At 41.6% G+C, this 18,759-nt stretch overlaps 1 protein-coding gene across 2 annotated transcripts; it reads left to right on the forward strand.

Annotated features, from left to right (window-relative positions):
- Window positions 1–5,637: 5,637 nt before the first annotated feature.
- On the forward strand, window positions 5,638–16,143 carry TLR2 (toll like receptor 2). Of its 2 annotated transcripts, none has more exons than XM_061142538.1 (2): window positions 5,638–5,901; window positions 12,550–16,142. In XM_061142538.1, the coding sequence occupies exon 2, from the start codon at window positions 12,566–12,568 to the stop codon at window positions 14,918–14,920; it is 2,355 nt and encodes a 784-aa protein (XP_060998521.1). In that variant the 5' UTR covers window positions 5,638–5,901; window positions 12,550–12,565; the 3' UTR covers window positions 14,921–16,142. The 2 variants fall into 2 exon arrangements, with proteins under 2 accessions (XP_060998521.1, XP_060998522.1); XM_061142539.1 differs by lacking the exon at window positions 5,638–5,901 and adding an exon at window positions 6,494–6,681 and having other exon boundaries at window positions 12,550–16,143.
- Window positions 16,144–18,759: the final 2,616 nt, after the last annotated feature.

Consider the following 18,759-nt stretch of genomic DNA (forward strand, 5'->3'; position numbering starts at 1 on the left):
TTCCTTAGGGTGTGATCAGGAGGGAATTCATGAGACCTCTGACCCTTAGGATTACATACCAGAGCTAAGTCTGCCCAGGGTGAGCCTCCCAAGATAAGGTTTTTAGATGGCTTTTCACAGTTGACTAGCTGCTGCCATTGAATTGTTTAAAGGTTATGTGTAGGTATTGATTGTTTTGGAAAGTTATTTATGATGTAACCCGTGATTATGCACCTGATACAATCTTATCATTCCCCTCTCCTTAAACCTCTTTGAAGGATTATTGGTTTTAGGGTATATAAGCACAGATATAAAAGAATAAAGTAGTCTTGATCCTGCACTCAACCAAGATTCGACTTGCTTTCTTTTCTTCGCTGACGCCGCTCATTCAAAGGGAACCCCTGGACTCCGCTGGGGCTGGACCCCAGCAATTATTATTATTAATAATTAGATATATGTATGTATTGTGAAATAATTATTACAACCTTTTTACATAATATCCATTATGTTAGTAACATCCATCACTTCAGTTATCATTTTTTCTTGTGTTGAGAACTTTTAAGACTTATTCTCTTGGCAATTTTCAAAGTTATAATAACAGTATTATTAATTATAGTCATTATGCTGAACATTACATTCCCAGAATTTATGTATCTGATAACTGAGAATTTGTAGCTTTTGACCACATATGAAGAGGTCAATTTTATTCTGAAGATTTTGGTAAATCTTCCCAAGTTTCCAAAATGTTTAAAAGTGAGAAATATTGCTCTTCATATGAGATCATAGGTAACAGAAGAGACTCTTATATTCAGTCCCATGAAAAAACTAATAGTAAAAGAAGCTGTAGTTATTAAACAAGATGATTTGAAAATCTGTCAGTGGATGTAGAACTGGAAGACTGTACTTCAGGAAAATGGAAAATGGATAATTGGATATCTGAAATTCCATGATGAGACCAGGCCGAATAGAAACTGTAACAACGAGAGCTTAGCTATGAGAATTTTCCACCATGACAAAACTTTAAAGACATGCTTTTTATATTAACTAAAGATATTCACGGTTGAAAATGCCAAAGTCTACTCAATGGCCATATCTTCCTTCACAATATTTAAAATCCACAGGATACTTGGATCTCAGTGAAAATTTGATGATTGGAGAATAATTGAAACAGTCAGCTCAAAGGATGCCTCATGCTCCCTACATAATTTGCATTTAAGACAAAATAATATATAAACTCTGAAGAATGTTACTTTCTTTAGAAAAACCTAACATTGAATTTGATCAGTGTCCACTTGGTTCTTCACTTAAATCTCATCAGTGGCCAGAAAATTTATCCAATGCAAATATTAAGTAGAATCTAACACCCAGTGTTTCCCAGACACTAGGCATATTAGATGTTAGCAATGTTGTTTTTCAGTCACCAACTTGTGTCCAACTCTTTGCGACACCATGGACTGCAGCACGTCAGGCCTCCCTATCCCTCACCGTCTCCTGGAGTTTACCCAAGTTCATGTCCATTGAATCAGTGATGTCATCCAACCATCTATTGTCTGCTGTCCTCCTTTTGCCTTCAATCTTTCTCAGCTTCAGGATCTTTTCCAATGAGTTTGCTCTTCATAACAGGTGGCCAAAGTATTGAAGCTCCAGCTTCAGCAACGGTCCTTGCAATGAGTATTCAAGGTTGATTTCCTTTAGGATGGACTGGCTTGATCTCTTTACTCTCCAAGGGACTCTCAAGAGTCTTCTCCAACACCACAGTTCAAAAGCATCAATTCTTCGGCACTCTGCCTTCTTTATGGTCGAACTCTCATATCCGTACATGACTACTAGAAAGACCATAGCTTTGACTATATGGGCCTTTGTCAACAAAGTGATGTCTTTGCTTTTTAATACACTATCTAGGTTTGTCATAGCTTTCCTGCCAAGAAGCAATCGTCTTCTAACTTCATGGCTACACTCACCATCCACAGTGATTTCAGAGCCCAAGAAGGGAAATCTGTCACTGCTTCCACATTTTCCCCTCCTATTTGCCATGAAGTGATGGGACTAGATGCCATGATCTTAGTTTTTTGAATGCTGAGTTTTAAGTCAGCTTTTTCACTCTCCTCTTTCACTTTCTTCAAGAGGCTCTTTAGTTCCTCTTTGCTTTCTTTCATTAGGGTGGTGTCATCTGCATATCTGAAGTTATTGATATTTCTCCCAGCAATCTCAATTCCAGCTTGTGTCTCATTCAGCCCAGCATTTCACATGATGTACTCTGCATATAAATTAAATAAGCAGGGTGACAATATACAGTCTTGACATACTCCTTTCCCGTTATGGAACCGTTCCGTTGTTCCATGTCTGGTTCTACCTGCTGCTTCTTGACCTGCACAAAGGTTTCTCAAGAGGCAGGTAAGGTGGTCTGGTATTCCAATCTCTTGCAGAATTTTCCACAGTTTGTTGTGATCCACACAGTCAAAGACTTTAGTGTAGTCAACGTGCAGAAGTAGATGTTTTTTCTGGAATTCTCTTGCTTTTTCTATGATACAAAAGATGTTGGCAATTGGATCTCTGGTTCCTTTGTCTTTTCTAAATCCAGCTTGAACATCTAGAAATTCTTGGTTCATGTACTGTTGAAGTCTGGCATGGAGAATTTTGAGCATTACTTTGCTAGTGTGTGAGATGAGTACAATTGTGTGGTAGTTTGAGCATTCTTTGGGATTGCCTTTCTTTGGGATTGGAATGAAAACTGACCTCTTCCAGCCCTGTGACCACTGCTGAGTTTTTCAAATTTGCTGGTATACTGAGTGCAGCACTTTCACATCATCATCCTTTAGGATTTGACATAGCTCAACTGGAATTTCATCACCTCCACTAGCTTTGTTCATAGTGATGCTTCCTGAGGCTCACTTGACTTCACACTCCAGGATGTCTGGCTCTAGGTGAGTGATCACACTACATGGTTATCTGGGTCATTAATATCTTTTATGTATAGATCTTTTGTGTATTCTTGCCACCTCTTCTTAATATCTTCTGCTTCTATTAGGTCCATACTGTTTGTGTCCTTTATTGTGCCCATCTTTGCATGAATGTTCCCTTGGTATCTCTAATTTTCTTGAAGAGATCTCTAGTCTTTCCCATTCTGTTGTTTCCCTCTATTTCTTTGCATTGATCACTGAGGAAGACTTTCTTATCTCTCCTTGCTATTCTTTGGAACTCTGCATTCAAATGGGTATATCTTTCCTTTTTTACCTTGCCTTTCCCTTCTCTTCTTTTCTCAACTATTTGTAAGGCCTCATCAGACAACCATTTTGCCTTTTTGCATTTCGTTTTCTTGGGGATGGTTTTAATCACCACCTCCTGTACAATGTCACGAACCTCCATCCTTAGCTCTTCAGGCACTCTGTCTATCAGATCTAATCCCTTGAATCTATTTCTCACTTCCACTGTATACTCATAAGGAATTTTTCAGTCATTTCCTGGTAGCTCAGTGGTTAAAGAATCTGCCTGCAGTCAGAAGACCCAGGTTCTATCCTTGGGTCTGGAAGATCTCTTGGAGAAGGAAATGACTACCCACTCTGGTACTCTTGCCTGGAAAATCCCATGGATAGAGGAACCTGGCAGGCCTCAGTCCATCGGGTTGCAAGAGTTGGGCATGACTGAACCACTAACACACATACCTGAATTGCCTAGTGGTTTTCCCTACTTTCTTCAATTTAAGTCTGAATCCACAGTCAACTCCCGGTCTTGTTTTTTGCTGACTGTATAGAGCTTCTCCATCTTCAGCTGCAAAGAATATTATCAATCTGATTATATTCATTTTACATAGGCACTATTAAATTCTATTCTTCAAAAATTACAGATGTTATTGACATTGTTCAAAGAAAAATTTTGAAGAATGAGTGTTTGTGTACAAAGATCTGTATATTAATTAGTGCAAGGATTACAGCAGATTTTCATTAAGCTATTTTTGACAGATGTTATTTTTTATTATTTTCTTTAACTAGTACAAAATATTTTATGTGAATAAGACACAGACTGTGTTTTTTGGTAACTTCATTTTAGAATTTCAGTCAGATTCTCAAAAATATGGATACCATGAAAGTTATATTTAAGTGGATACATTTTCATATTGTGTTCATTTTCTTCTTTTTTTAAATAAGTTTTGTGGTTAAATAAGTTTTGAGTTAGAGAAGGTCTGATATCCTGCTGAAAAGAAGTTAAGGTATTTTGGACTCTAACCTGGGTTTTGCCACTTGGCTGTGAGCCATATGACTTGAGTCAAATTCTTTAATCACTTGAACTGGAAGGTGTAATAATATAAAAACTATTTATTTCACCTGCTATTGGGAGACTCAAGTGAAAAGATTCATATGCAAATGCTTTGAAAATGTGAAGAACTATAAAGATGTGCCAGAGTAGAATGTGTGGAGTTTTGCTGAGAGTGTAGGAGAAATCTTCACTGCAAGGAGATGATACTGGTAATACGTTGTGGGTAGATACATGATTTTTACCTAACTTTGTCAGAATATTCTAATCGACTTTGGGATTACAAAGCAATAACATTGGTCAATCTAGGCAACTCTACTAGAAAAGATTCACAGAGAAAGAACAGATGTTTTAGTTTCAGGGCAAAAAAATTGGAAAGAAGTTTTCCCAAGGATCCACTTGAGAAATCATGAGGAAGAGAGGGGCGGATTCTGAAGTAATAAGGAAGTCTTTCAGACAACTGGAGAGCAGGATGGTCAGGAATGCAGAGAAAAGTCCACAGGTAATCAGTACACTACAGAAAACCAGATTCCACCCTCTCAAGTTCACGTTCATGCCTGTAGATTTAGTCTGCCTGAGGTTGGAGCCTTTAATGAGGACTAGGCATGTAGAATAGGGGGAAGAAAGAAACCTTGGTTTCGGATTAAAATTTTGGTTTCAAATCTCATTTCTGCCACCTAGAATTTGCATGGCATTTCCTCCTGCGTCAAAGAGGAACAAGAACGCTGCCTCAGCCTCCGATCGCAACTTAGGAAGGTCAAATGTAATTACCAAAATAAAATGCAGTTTATGACTATTAAGATAGTTTGTTTCCCTTACAGACATGCTTCACTAGTTTCTGTGGCAAAGAAGAAAGCCAAACTAGGCTGTTTGTTTGGGGAATTACTCACTTTGAGAAATAAGGATGGAATGCACAAAGGAAGACCTTAGGTTCAACATCGTAGACCTAAGTGGGAGTCCACATCTTTCCACCATGAGAGCAGGGATGGGAGGTGGCAGGCAGCTACGGACGGACAGTCAGCGCACCACAAAGGGACCACCACGACTGAAAATTTTAAACTCCCTGTCGTCCTTATCTGTTCTTCAGGCAAAATCTTGCTGCGGTGGTTTGGATAGTGATGGATGAGTTATTTTAATGCCGGAGAGCATAAACTTGGGAGTGGAAGTGGACCGTGTCGATATGCTGACGGGGAAACTGTTGAAAAGGGCGTAGGGGCAGGGGTGAGCCTGAATTTGGGCATCCAAGGGTGCAGAAGAATGGAGAGGTGGAGTTTAAAGACCGAGTGTTTCAGGGTAATAAGAGGCTTTGGGTGCTCGAGGCTTCAGGAAAATACTGGTTGGGTAATAAGCCTTCTCGTTGGTTTCGAAATCTAACTGTGTGGTGGGGGAATCCCACACGGAAGCTTGAAGCGTCTCCCCGCAAGCCGGGCCCCAGGGCCTTCCTCCGACCCGGGCAGCACCCGGCAGCTGAGGCCCGCACCTGGGGCACGGTTGCCGCCGGACCCGCGGGGAAGCGAGGCGGCGCGCTGGGCCACAGGGGTCACGCGCGCTCCGCGGAACAGGCGGTCCCGCACCCGCGAGGAGGGGGCGCCGGCGGCGCGCGCTCTTCCGGGGCCGCTCCGGCCGGAGGCTGTGGAGGGCGCTGCCAGGCTGCGGCCGCGCAAGTCCCAGGTACGTCGGGCAGGAATTAGCATCCGCGGGCATCCCCGCTCCGCAGCCCTCCCCAGACCGGGCGGGTGGCCAGGCAGGCAGGGCCCCAGGGTGGCCGAGCGCGGACGCGGGCGCCAGGCATCCCCGCTTCCCGGTCGGCGGCACCCAGGACCCCCGTCGTGCCGCGCGGGTCCCGGGGAGAGTGGAGCCCTCGGCCCCGAGGCTCCCGCAGCCCCGCCCGCGCAGCGCCGCGGAGGAGAGGGGGCCGCCCGGAAAGGGACGGGGGCGCGGCCGGGGTTCGCCCAGCTCTCGGCGTCCGGGTGTCCGCGGGCCGCGGCGGGGCGCAGGGCCCTCCAGCCTCCTAGGGGGGCTCCGCGCTGCGCGCGGCCGCGTTCCCAGAGGCGAGGGGCGGCTGGCTACGGTTCCCCGAAGGGCCGCCCTCTCGCCGGCCGCTGTGCCTGCCCCGGCCGCTCCCGCCTGCTTCACTCGGAGCGGCTGTGACGGGGCTCAGGTGGAAGCGTCTGCGCTCCCTGCTCACCGCAGGGACCCAGCTTCTAGGGCTGGGATTTCCCACCAGGGCTCAGAAGTGGGACAGGGTCAGGACTCGGAGCTGCCCAGGACTCTCGCTCCCCGCACCCCGAGCCTGGCCTCTGTCCCCGGGGTGGGCTTCACGCCCTTTCAACTTCTATAAATGAGAACTTGTCTTTAGAACTTCGATGCCAGGCAAGAAAATATTTTTCCTGTTTGGGGGGAAAAATCTGGGAGAAGAGAGAGAAATTGTTCCGGGTGTGAGCAGTTCAGGTGGGTGAGATGCTTGTAATCTTGTAGAAGGTCTCGTCTGCCCTGGTCTGCACTGCTTGCAACGTTGTTAACTCAGATCTTCGTCAAAAAGCAACTGGGAGGGAGGATGACCTGACTTGAAAGTAGAGACAAAAAAAAAAAAAAAAAAAAAAGGGCAGATATCCTATTTGAAAAGGACTTATTCACCAGTATTTTGTTTCTTCCTGTTCTGAGCAGAAAACATTTGTGTCTTTAAACTTTTTGTACTGAAGGCGTTTTACAAACATTGCCTGAACTTAACAACTTGTTTTGAAAGTTTCTAAGCTGTCAGTTAATTTTTTTTTTCATTATGTTACTTAAGAATTTGACTTGATTGGTTAAATACCTTGTTTTGATTTTGGTGATCGAGCATAATTAATTATATGTGGCATCTTGGTGTAACCTCTTCATAAATATCTTTAAGTAAATTGCTGGTCAAAAAACGATTTTTTATCTCCACAATATCATTTAAAATTTACATCACTATGTCCTCATACAGCAGCGGTATGTCTGAGTTTCTGAGTGCTGTCTTCTTCCTTAGAAATCTTTATGTTAAAAAAAAATCCAGTTGTCGCTTCTTGTTGCCTATGCTTTTTTTTTTTTAATTGCCTATTCTTACCAGGTTTATTTTCCGTGTTGCTAAAGAACATATGTGTTTGGGTACTTGCAACAACAGTCTATGCATAAAATTCTTCTTTAGATTTTGAATGGCTGGAAATGTCTTTGCTTTACTCTTAGATGATTATTTAAATGGATATAAATGTCTAGACTAACAGGTATGTTTTCTCAGCCCTTTGGGGCTATTATTCCATTGTTTTGAGGCTAGATGAGAAATTTCTATTCTTTTTTTGCTTGGGATTTAACATACATTTACAATTTGTGAACTTAAATTTTTCTTTAGTTATGAAAAATTCTTAGTTATTTGAAAAGCCCCTGATGCTGGAAAAAATTGAAGGCAGGAGGAGAAGTGGACGACAGAGGATGAGATGGTTGGATGGCATCACCAACACAATGGACATGAGTTTGAGTAAACTCTGGGAGTTGGTGATGGACAGGGAGGCCTGGTGTGCTGCTGTCCATGGGGTTGCAAAGAGTCAGACACGACTGAGTGACTGAACTGAACTGATATCTTTTAATCTTTGGATCCATACCAGCGTTTGTGGCAGACCTTACGGGAGATTTCTAGGAGGCTAGCTTCTAGCCAGGTGGAGACCAAGGGTCAGAGGGCACAGATTTGTGAGGGCCCTGTTCACAGAAGGCGTAGCCTCTTCCCTGCGCTTGGCTTTATGGAGAGCCCACTTGCACGTCCCTGCCAAGCATCGGGCCACGAGTCTGTCCCTCTCCGGTCCGGCTTCACCTTGGCGTCTCAGCCCTTGCCCTGGAGGGGATGTCTGGTCCTGCTTTCACTCTGAGCCACAGGACTTAAGCTTCCTCTCAGCTCGGTCGCCTCTAACGCCAGGCTTACTCCTCAGACTCCCATCCTATCCTAAGTCTGGGACCAGTAATTCCTCACCACTCTGGCAACTTTCTGAATTCTTTAACCACGTGATTTTTATACTTTGTGCAGATCCACAACCTTCATTAGATGTGACTCCACTCCATCTAACTTGAGCATCGCCCTTCCCTTTCCTGGTGTCTTACATTGAAGAGTTCTCTGCCCCCTGCTATATAATGTATTGAGGAAATGTGAGGAGAGACAAGTAATTTTGACCTTAAGCATCAAGTTGTTAATCATAGTTTTAGCATCATCAATATTTATTGTTTGTTGAAAACTGATCATGCAATAGGTGTCATATAATATTTACATGAAATAGCCCAAGATCTCTACTCATATACATTTCACCTTTTAAAGAGAAAAAACAGGTAGGAAAAATTTTTTAATGGGTGTATCTGACCTTAAATCTTAGTATAATAAAAAAAAATTGGTATAAATTCCTTAAGATTTGTGCACTATCTTACACAGTGGACAAAAATCAAGTAAATTTTGGTTGTTCAGTACAGTTATACTAAGAGGATTTTTCTTCCAACAGCTGATTAAGCAGGAAGACATTGGGATAGACAGACCCAAGCGGTAGTAGTCATCTCGTCTTAACGCTGTTGGTTTGTGGCGGGGACAGTGCTGCATCCAGGGCCTCTGTGGGTTAGGGTCTCCTGTCTGCTGTTTCTGCTCTTCCGTGCTTTTACCTTGCTTCCGTTAGCGCCTGGTTGCTTTTTGTTTTATACTGGATGTTGTATCTGAAAAATTGCATAATGACATCTGGGGCCTAGGATGATGCTGTCTTCTTCTGAAGCAAATTTTCCTTTGCTACCTAGTGCTAGGTACTTGTGAGCACCAGCGTTCCAGAAATGATCCTGGTCCTTATTCAGAGAGTGAGGCTGCCTGAGCCATCCGGATAAATCAGAGCTGCAATGGAGCCTCTGTGAGGACTTCTCTTCCTCTAATTTGGCCTTTCCTATCCAATCCATGACTGTCCCAGACCGTAACACTTAACCCCCTGCCTTCTCAGTCTGTCAAAAGTGCTCTGCAGCTTCTCAGACTGTGATACTGTGCTCACGGTGATAAAAGTCAAGGCTGAAAATTTTGGCAGAGAATTTGGAACTATGACAATGACATAGCTGATGTGAAGAGGAACCAAATAGAAATTATATAGATTAAAACTGTAATAATAAAAAAATTAAAAATCAGTGGATGGATTTAACAGTAAATTAAACATAGTTGAAGAAAGAAAAACAAACTAGAAAATAGATCAGAAGAAAATGTTTAGACTGAAACTTGAAGAGACCAAAGTATGAAAAGAACAGAGTAGAAAGAGACGTGGATGATACAGCTAACTAGTGCTTAGATGAAAATTCATGACCTGAAATGGAGATATTAGAAGTGAAGAATGGCTGAAAATTAGTAAGGAAACATCTATCTAAGGAAATTCAAATGATAACATTAAAATAAATCCAGAGAAAGCAGAAGGAAGGAAATAGTAATATAAGAACAGAAATTAATGAAGTAGAAAATCGAGGCTCTGTCAACTGAAAAGTTGGTTTTTTGAAAACTCTGGTAAAGATGATAAACCTCTGGCAAGACAATCGAGAAAGAAAGCAGGCATGAATAACTCATCTAAGGAATAGAATAGAGGTCCTGTAGACATTAAAATAATAAGAGGATATAAGTAACTATGTCAGTAAGCTTGACAAAGTAGGAGAAAATTTGATATATTCCTTGAAAAGCATAACTGACAAAAGAATAAAAAGAAAATCTGAATCATTCTGTAACTGTTAATGTATTTAATGTATTCAACAACAAAAACATTAGGAGAAAGGAAATTTAAAGGGCAATTTTATATCTGATTCAGAAATTCTAAGCAAAATATTAGAAACAAAATCCAGCAATATGTAAAAAGGATAATACATCCAGACAAATGTGGGTTTATTTTAAAAATGTGAGGTTGCTTTAACACTAAAGTTTATCCATGTAGTCACCAATATTTATTAACAAAGTAAAGAAGGAAATATTATCTCAATAGTTATAGGAAGAAAAAAAGAATTTGATACAATTCAGCATTTACTAATAAAGAGAATAAAGTATTGGGATTGAAAAAAGGAAATAAAATGATCATTATACCTGGATGATATGATTGTGTATGTAGCAAATAAACAGGAATTTATAAACTGTGAAAACTGCTGAATTAGTTTTGCAAGGTTGCTCAATGCATGGTAAATATGTAAAATTTAATTGAATCTCTCTCTCTGTATCTATAGGTATATGCCACATATGAGTAACACTATTTTCAAAACTTTAATAAAAGTATCAAATGCCTAGGAATAAATATCACAAAAATATGCTCAAGACCTCTATATGGAAAATCATAAGGTATTATTGTGATAAAGAAGACCAAAATAAATAGAAATATATCATGCTCATGAATTGAGAGCTTCAATATTGTAATGATGTCAATAATTCCCAAATTATCTATAGATTCATGGCATTGCCAATTAAAATCAATGGATTTTGTTTTTGAAACTGCTAAGCTAATTCTGTAGTTTATAAGAATATACAGAGGGCCAAGACTAACCAAGGCTCACTTACAGAAGAACAAGGAGGAAGGCCTTGCTCTTCTGGATATGAAGATGTGTCACATATTTAGTGTTACCAGTACAGAGATAGGTGAGTAGACATCGGATCCGAATAGAGAGCCCTGAGGAGGCACACTCAGCCTTAGATGGACGTGTGAGTATCGGCAAAGGTGGTATTGTTGTTTCCCCAAAACGATCTTTTGAAAAATGTACTGAGTCAAACAGCTTCCTCAGTGATTCAGCAGGTAAAGAATCCTCTTGCGATGCAGGAGACATAGGAGACATGGGTTTGATCCCTGGGTCAGAAAGATCCCCTGGAGGAGGAAATGTCAGCCCACTCCAGTATTCTTGCCTGGAGAATTCGTGGACAGAGGAGCCTGGTGAACTACAGTCCATGGGTTTGCAAAGAGTCAGACATGACTGAGCAACTGAGTGTGCACGCACACACACACACGTGCATGCACACACACGCACACACATGCACACATACGTGCGTGCGCACACGCGTGTGCACACACACACACTGAGTCAAACACTGCTTCCTGCACTTAGTTTCTCAGGAAGAGAAAGTTCTGATGGTCTGATTGTCCCTCAACCCAACAAACCCCCTTGCTCTGCCTGGGATTCTCAGCATCCCTCCTGTCTGCTAGTCATAAGTGCAAAACAGGTTGACAAGCATTGAACCTTTTTCTTTTTGTTAAAGAGCACACTCTTCCTGGAGCTGCTTCTAGTGAAAGGTGGTCAAAGAGAGCTGTGGTTTGGCTTTGTGAGCCCTCTAACACTTGGGGGCATCAGGTCAGATAAGAGGTGTGTTCTAGTGGAAGATCTGAAGGGTACAAATAGGAGGTTGTAAATCCACTTGGTTAAGCCTAGCCCTTTTCTTAAACTGCTTGCTTTTTCATCCTCTATCATTCATTTACTCATTTTCCAATCCGTGATTGGTCCTGCTCCATATTCCCAGGTGGTACTATGCTTTTTATGTCATTGTTCAGTGGCGGTCTATCTGTGTTAGTGTTGTGGGAGGTGTTAGGGAATTCATTTTTTATCCTATTCATACATTCCATTTCCCTCTTGGTTATTTCTTCGTGTATATGTGTGTGTGTGTGAAGAATTGATGCTTTTGAACTGTGGTGTTGGAGAAGACTCTTGAGAACCCCTTGGACAGCAAGGAGATCCTGCTAGTCCATCCTAAAGGAAATCAGTCCTGAATATTCGTTGGAAGGCCTGATGCTGAAGCTGAAACTCCAGTACTTTGGCCACCTCATGCAGAGTTGACTCATCGGAAAAGACCCTGATGCTGGGAAAGATCGAGGGCAGGAGGAGAAGGGGACGACAGAGGATGAGATGGTTGGATGGCATCACCGACTCAATGGATGTGGGTTTGAGTGAACTCCTGGAGTTGGTGATGGACAGGGAGGCCTGGCGTGCTGCGATTCATGGGGTCGCAAAGAGTTCGACACGACTGAGCAACTGAACTGAACTGATGTGTGTGTGCAAGTGTGTGTTATATCTTATTCATTTGTGGCTGGCTCGGCCTTTGTTGCTGCGTGTGGTGGCTTCTCTCGTTGTGGAGCAGGGTCCTAAGGGTGTGGGCTTCAGTACTTGCAGCACATGGGCTCAGTAGCTGAGATGCAGGCGAGTCCCCTGCATTGGCAGGTGGCTTCTTAACCACTGGACCCCGGGGAAGTCCCATGTTTTATATCTTACAGAACATTTCTCAAGAACTGGAATTAAGCCATGATGTCAAACACAATCATTCATTTGAACCTCTTTTCTTTGTAGGTCAAATCATTGGACAATGCCACGTGCTTTGTGGACAGCATGGGTCTGGGCTGTCATCAGCCTGTCCACAGAAGGAGCCTCTGATCAGGCTTCTTCTCTGTCTTGTGACCCAGCTGGTGTCTGCGATGGCCATTCCAGATCTTTAAACTTCATCCCCTCTGGTCTCACGGCAGGTATGAAAAGCCTTGACCTGTCCAACAATGAGATCACCTATGTCGGCAACAGAGACCTGCAGAGGTGTGTGAACCTGAAGACTCTGAGGCTGGGGGCCAATGAAATTCATACAGTGGAGGAAGATTCTTTTTTTCACCTGAGGAGTCTTGAATATTTGGACTTATCCTATAATCGCTTATCTAACTTATCATCCTCCTGGTTCAGGTCCCTTTATGTCTTGAAATTCTTAAACTTACTGGGAAATTTATACAATACACTTGGAGAAACATCTCTTTTTTCTCATCTGCCAAATCTGCGGACCCTGAAAGTAGGAAATAGTAACAGCTTCACTGAGATTCATGAAAAGGATTTCGCTGGACTGACTTTTCTTGAGGAGCTTGAGATCAGTGCTCAAAATCTGCAGATATATGTGCCAAAGAGTTTAAAGTCAATCCAGAACATTAGCCGTCTGATTCTTCATCTGAAGCAGCCTGTTTTACTCCTGGACATTCTTGTAGATATTGTAAGTTCCTTAGATTATTTAGAACTGAGCGATACTAATTTGCACACTTTCCATTTTTCAGAAGCATCCATCAGTGAAATGAATACATCGGTTAAAAAGCTTATATTTAGAAATGTGCAATTCACCGACGAAAGTTTTGTTGAAGTTGTCAAACTGTTTAACTATGTTTCTGGGATCTTAGAAGTAGAGTTTGATGACTGTACCCATGATGGAATTGGCGATTTTAGAACACTGGCTTTGGACAGAATTAGATACCTAGGGAACGTGGAGACGTTGACAATACGGAAGTTGCACATTCCACAGTTTTTCTTATTTCATGATCTGAGTAGCATATATTCACTCACAGGCAGAGTTAGAAGAGTCACAATAGAGAACAGCAAGGTGTTTCTGGTTCCCTGTTTACTTTCACAACATTTAAAGTCATTAGAATATCTGGATCTCAGTGAAAACTTAATGTCTGAAGAAACCTTGAAAAACTCAGCCTGTGAGAATGCCTGGCCCTTCCTTCAAACCTTGGTTTTAAGGCAGAATCGTTTGAAATCACTAGAAAAAACTGGAGAACTTTTGCTTACTCTGAAAAATTTGACTAACCTTGATATCAGTAAGAATAATTTTCTTTCAATGCCTGAAACTTGTCAGTGGCCAGGAAGAATGAAACAGTTGAACTTATCCAGCACAAGGATACACAGTTTAACCCAGTGCCTTCCCCAGACCCTGGAAATTTTAGATGTTAGCAATAACAATCTCGATTCATTTTCTTTGATTTTGCCGCAACTCAAAGAACTTTATATTTCCAGAAATAAGTTGAAGACTCTACCAGATGCCTCCTTCTTACCCGTGTTATCAATTATGAGAATTAGCAGAAATATAATAAATACTTTCTCTAAGGAGCAACTTGATTCTTTTCAACAACTGAAGACTTTGGAGGCCGGTGGCAACAGCTTCACTTGCTCCTGTGACTTCCTGGCCTTCACGCAGGGACAGCAGGCACTGGCCCGTGTCCTGGCCAACTGGCCGGATGACTACCGCTGTGACTCTCCCTCCCACGTGCGGGGCCAGCGGGTGCAGGACGCCCGGCTCTCCCTTTCTGAATGCCACAGGGCGGCCGTGGTGTCCGCTATGTGCTGTGCCCTCTTCCTGTTGCTCCTGCTCACAGGGGTTCTGTGTCACCGTCTCCATGGACTGTGGTACATGAAGATGATGTGGGCCTGGCTGCAGGCCAAGAGGAAGCCCAGGAAGGCTCCCCGCAGGGACATCTGCTACGACGCCTTTGTGTCCTACAGTGAGCGGGATTCCTACTGGGTGGAGAACCTCATGGTCCAGAAGCTGGAGCACTTCAACCCTCCCTTTAAGCTGTGTCTTCATAAGCGAGACTTTGTTCCTGGCAAGTGGATTATTGACAACATCATTGACTCCATCGAAAAGAGCCACAAAACCATCTTTGTGCTTTCAGAGAACTTTGTGAAGAGCGAGTGGTGCAAGTATGAGCTGGACTTCTCCCATTTCCGTCTCTTTGATGAGAACAATGATGCTGCCATTCTGATCCTGCTGGAGCCCATTGACAAGAAGGCCATCCCCCAGCGCTTCTGTAAGCTGCGGAAGATCATGAACACCAAGACCTACCTGGAGTGGCCCACAGATGAGACTCAGCAGGAAGGGTTTTGGTTAAATTTGAGAGCTGCAATAAGGTCCTAGGATCCTTCATTAAGGGTCAGTCTTGGTGTGGTGGTGGTCCTTCTATCACTAGTTATAACTGAGTCCATTCTGACTCAATTATATGTGAACCATCCAATGAATATTCATTGGAAGAACTGATGCTGAAGCTGAAGCTCCAATACTTTGGCCACTTGATGTGAAGAGCTGACTCACTGGAAAAGACCCTGATGCTGGGAAATACTGTAGGCAGGAGGAGGAGGGGATGACAGGATGAGATGGTTGGATGGCATTACTGACTCAATGGACATGAATTTGAACAATCTCCAGGAAATAGTGAAGGACAGGGAAGACTGGCATGCTACAGTCCATGAGGTTGCAAAGAGTCAGGCAGGACTTAGCGACCGAACAACAACCATATATAAACTATATAAATGAGGGCCTGCTTACTAAAATGACTAAAACTGTTCAAATTTTGTCTAGAGTGCTGTTTTATAAAAACTGCTACCAAATTGGAAAAACATGGTTCTAGGCTTTTATTTATCCTATGAGACAGTCATGATCTCAGTCCATGATTGATATGTGAATTATCTGTAGCAGTTGGCTTAGTTCATTAGGAAACAGCAGAAATGAATAGATTTTAAGTGACTTTCCATCCGCTTTCTGCCAGGGGCTCATCCATGTCTGAAGAGGGTGTTCTTCGTCCCCCAGCTCTCCCTTCTGTGTGTGACTGCTCTCAGGAGCAACAAGACAAAATGTTAAAGTCCTTCAGCCAAATGTATTGCTCTCCTTAGAAAAAAAGTGCTGTTTTGTGTCCCCATAGCTTTACAGGATACTGAAATACCTCGACGGTGTATTTTGAAATGACCTGTGTGTGTCTTTGTCAGCATTTGATAAGTTTCTCCAGCCATAGTTATTTGAGAGAGGGTATATAACCCAAATGCAGTAAATTATGTATTTCTCTGGAAATGAAGCTAATGAAATAAATACTCAGTTTTGAAGAATTTTAAAGAAGTCTCCTATATCTCTGATTCTGATCTTCAGCCTTTAGTGATGTGCGAAGTTCTCATTAGTGTCTGGTTACTCTGCTCTCAGCTCCCTGAATCATGTTGCTTTTTCCTTCTTTGAAAAAGTCTTGTTTCTAATTCTAAAAAGGGCTCTCTTTTTTTCTCTTTGTCAAATGTTATAGAAGTATGTGTGAGCTAAATAAATTTTTAAGCAAGTATCAACCTAGAAGTTCCTCAGTGACTCTAAAATATTTGATACACAATGATTTAAAGATACTACTTCCATATGTTAATTTTTAGAATCTAGATAATAAGGCATTAAATAAATGCATTAAATTTAAAAGTAAGGAGCTGCTTATGGATTTCGTGCAACTCGCTTGTTAAGCTGGGAACCATGTGTGAAGGAAGTGACCTTGCTTAATCTTTAGCCAGAACTGGGTCTGTGTGGTTTACTGGGGTCTGAAGTCAGAAAGCCCTGGGTTAGGACAAGTGTATCTTTGGGTAACTCAGTCTGACCCCAGATATTTTCCTGTCACAAAGACAGGAGTAGTAATGAATCCATCAGAGGGGCCTATGTTGAGATCAATGTGCAGCAGAGTCAGTAAAGCACTAGACGTGTGGCCCTGGGTTACTGTTCGGGCTGAGGAGGCAAGAGGACCATGCCATTCTCAGAGAATGGAAACCACGGGTGCTCACACAGGCCGACAGGTGCCTGTGGTAGATGTTAGCCATTGTTATTTTCCAAGAAGTGAGTCATCGCCTTATATATTATGGTTTGTAAATGAACATTTTTGTGTTATGGGTACTAGCAGGGATCTCAGGTATATTTTCTGTTGTTTGCAGAAAGTTATACCAAAGAAATAAGTCCATTAAGTGCATAATAGGCTTTAGTCCTTGGGAAACCCACAGGGTTGGTTCTTCTCTCTTATAAACTCCTGGGAGCATGCAATGGAGGAGACAGTAGCCAGCCTAATAAAAAACAGACCAGTTCAGGAAGAGGAAACTAGAGATGCCACAGAAACCAAATACAAAATGGACTTTTTGCCTTACTTCTCTATTTCCTACATAAGTATAACATTAATTGTCATGAGAACCAGACAAATTTAACATAGATGTGATCTGTAGATTTAATTTCAACAATTTAAACAGAAACAGCTTCATAGTTAATTGATAGATCTAAAATAATGTTTTGAAAAGAATCTATTTTTCTCATTACAAATGTTAAACTGTAGAAATTCTGGAAAAGAAACTACAGCATATAAAAGAAAGAGTCAGCTCTTATCCTTCCACCTTGAGCTAACCGCTGGTAACTGGATAGGTTACTGCTCTCCATAATTTTTTCAATGTGTATATGAAGTTTTACTTCATAAAACAGATTAGATTTTACATGTTTAAACTGTATAAAGAAAATAGCATCTTTTTTTCCCTGATGTTGTTTGGTAATTATCTAACACTTCTAAGCTCTGAAGTTCAGTCACAATTCCATGCAGACCTCTATTGGTTTACTTGCTCAGAGTTCTAAAGGGTCATCATGCAGCTCTCCATAAAAAATAAGTGGCAAATACCCCAGGGGTTGAATACATCAGAGGTCAAATACAACAGAGGTCATTAAGGACTCTTCTACAGAAGAAAAACTAAGTTTTAGTTGGTGTTTATCCAGCTGTGAGGTGTTCTGTCAATATCTAGTTCAAGAATCTTGTTTTATCTCTTTAACCTTGCATATGGCTGGTATGTAATTTATATGGAATTGTTGAAATGCCTGCTGAGTAGGGAAATAAACTAGAGTTAAATCTTCTAATAATCTGGATGATGAGCCAGTTGTAATACTGAAGAATTGAGTAGTTTCAAGAAGGAAAATTACCAACAGGTAGAGATCTTAATGTGAGGGACTTCCTTGGTGTTCCTGTGGTTTAGAATCCACCTTCCAATGCAAGGGATGTAGGTTTGATTCCTGGTGGGGGAACTAAGATCCCATATGCCTCGGAGCAACTAAGCTTCTGCCCTGCAACTAGAGAAAGCCTGTGCATTGCAATGAAGAACTGGCACAGCCAAAAAAGCATCTTAATGTGAGATCTCATCATTATAACTATGATGGAATTTTGTATAAAGCACATGGCCAAAAATTTTTTAAAATTTATTAAGTATAATTGATTTATAGTGTTAATGTCTGCTGCACAGCAAAGTGATTGAGTTATACATACATGTACATTCTTTTTCATGTTCTTTTCCATAATGATTTATCACAGAATATTGAATATAGTTCCCTGTCCTATACAGTAGGACCTTGTTTATCCTTTCTATACATAATAGTCTGCATCTGCTAATCCCAAACTCCCAATCCAACAGTTCCCTGGCCCTCATCCCCACTGGCAACTCCAAGTCTGTTCTCTGTGTCTGTGAGTGTTTCTGTTTCATAGTCGGTTCATTTGTGTCACATTTTAGATTCCACAGATAAGTGATATCATAGGACATTTGTCTTTCTGATTTACTTCACTCAGTAGGATAATCTAGGTCACCTATGTTGCTGCAATGCGTTGCCAGTGTTTTGGCAATAGATGTGTTTCCTTTTTACTTCATTCAAGTGTAATATCTTCAAGTGTTGCAGATGTCTGGTGTGATGTATATTGGTGACTATTTAGTAAATGACCAGTAATTTAAAATGAATTAATTTGAGGGAGTTCAACATGGTAATACCATTCTTAGGTTAATTTGTTCTGACTTGTCTTCTCAATTCTGTTAATTTTTTCTTTCTTGTTGGATTGATTCATTTGTTCAGCAGATATTTATTGGTGCCTCTTATGTGTCAGGTGCTGCCCAAGTGCTGCAAAGATAGTAGGGAACAAAACATAAAATCCTCTGTCTTCATGGAGAGGA

The sequence above is a fragment of the Dama dama genome, chromosome 5, assembly GCF_033118175.1.
Source record: "Dama dama isolate Ldn47 chromosome 5, ASM3311817v1, whole genome shotgun sequence".
Lineage (NCBI taxonomy): Eukaryota > Metazoa > Chordata > Mammalia > Artiodactyla > Cervidae > Dama > Dama dama.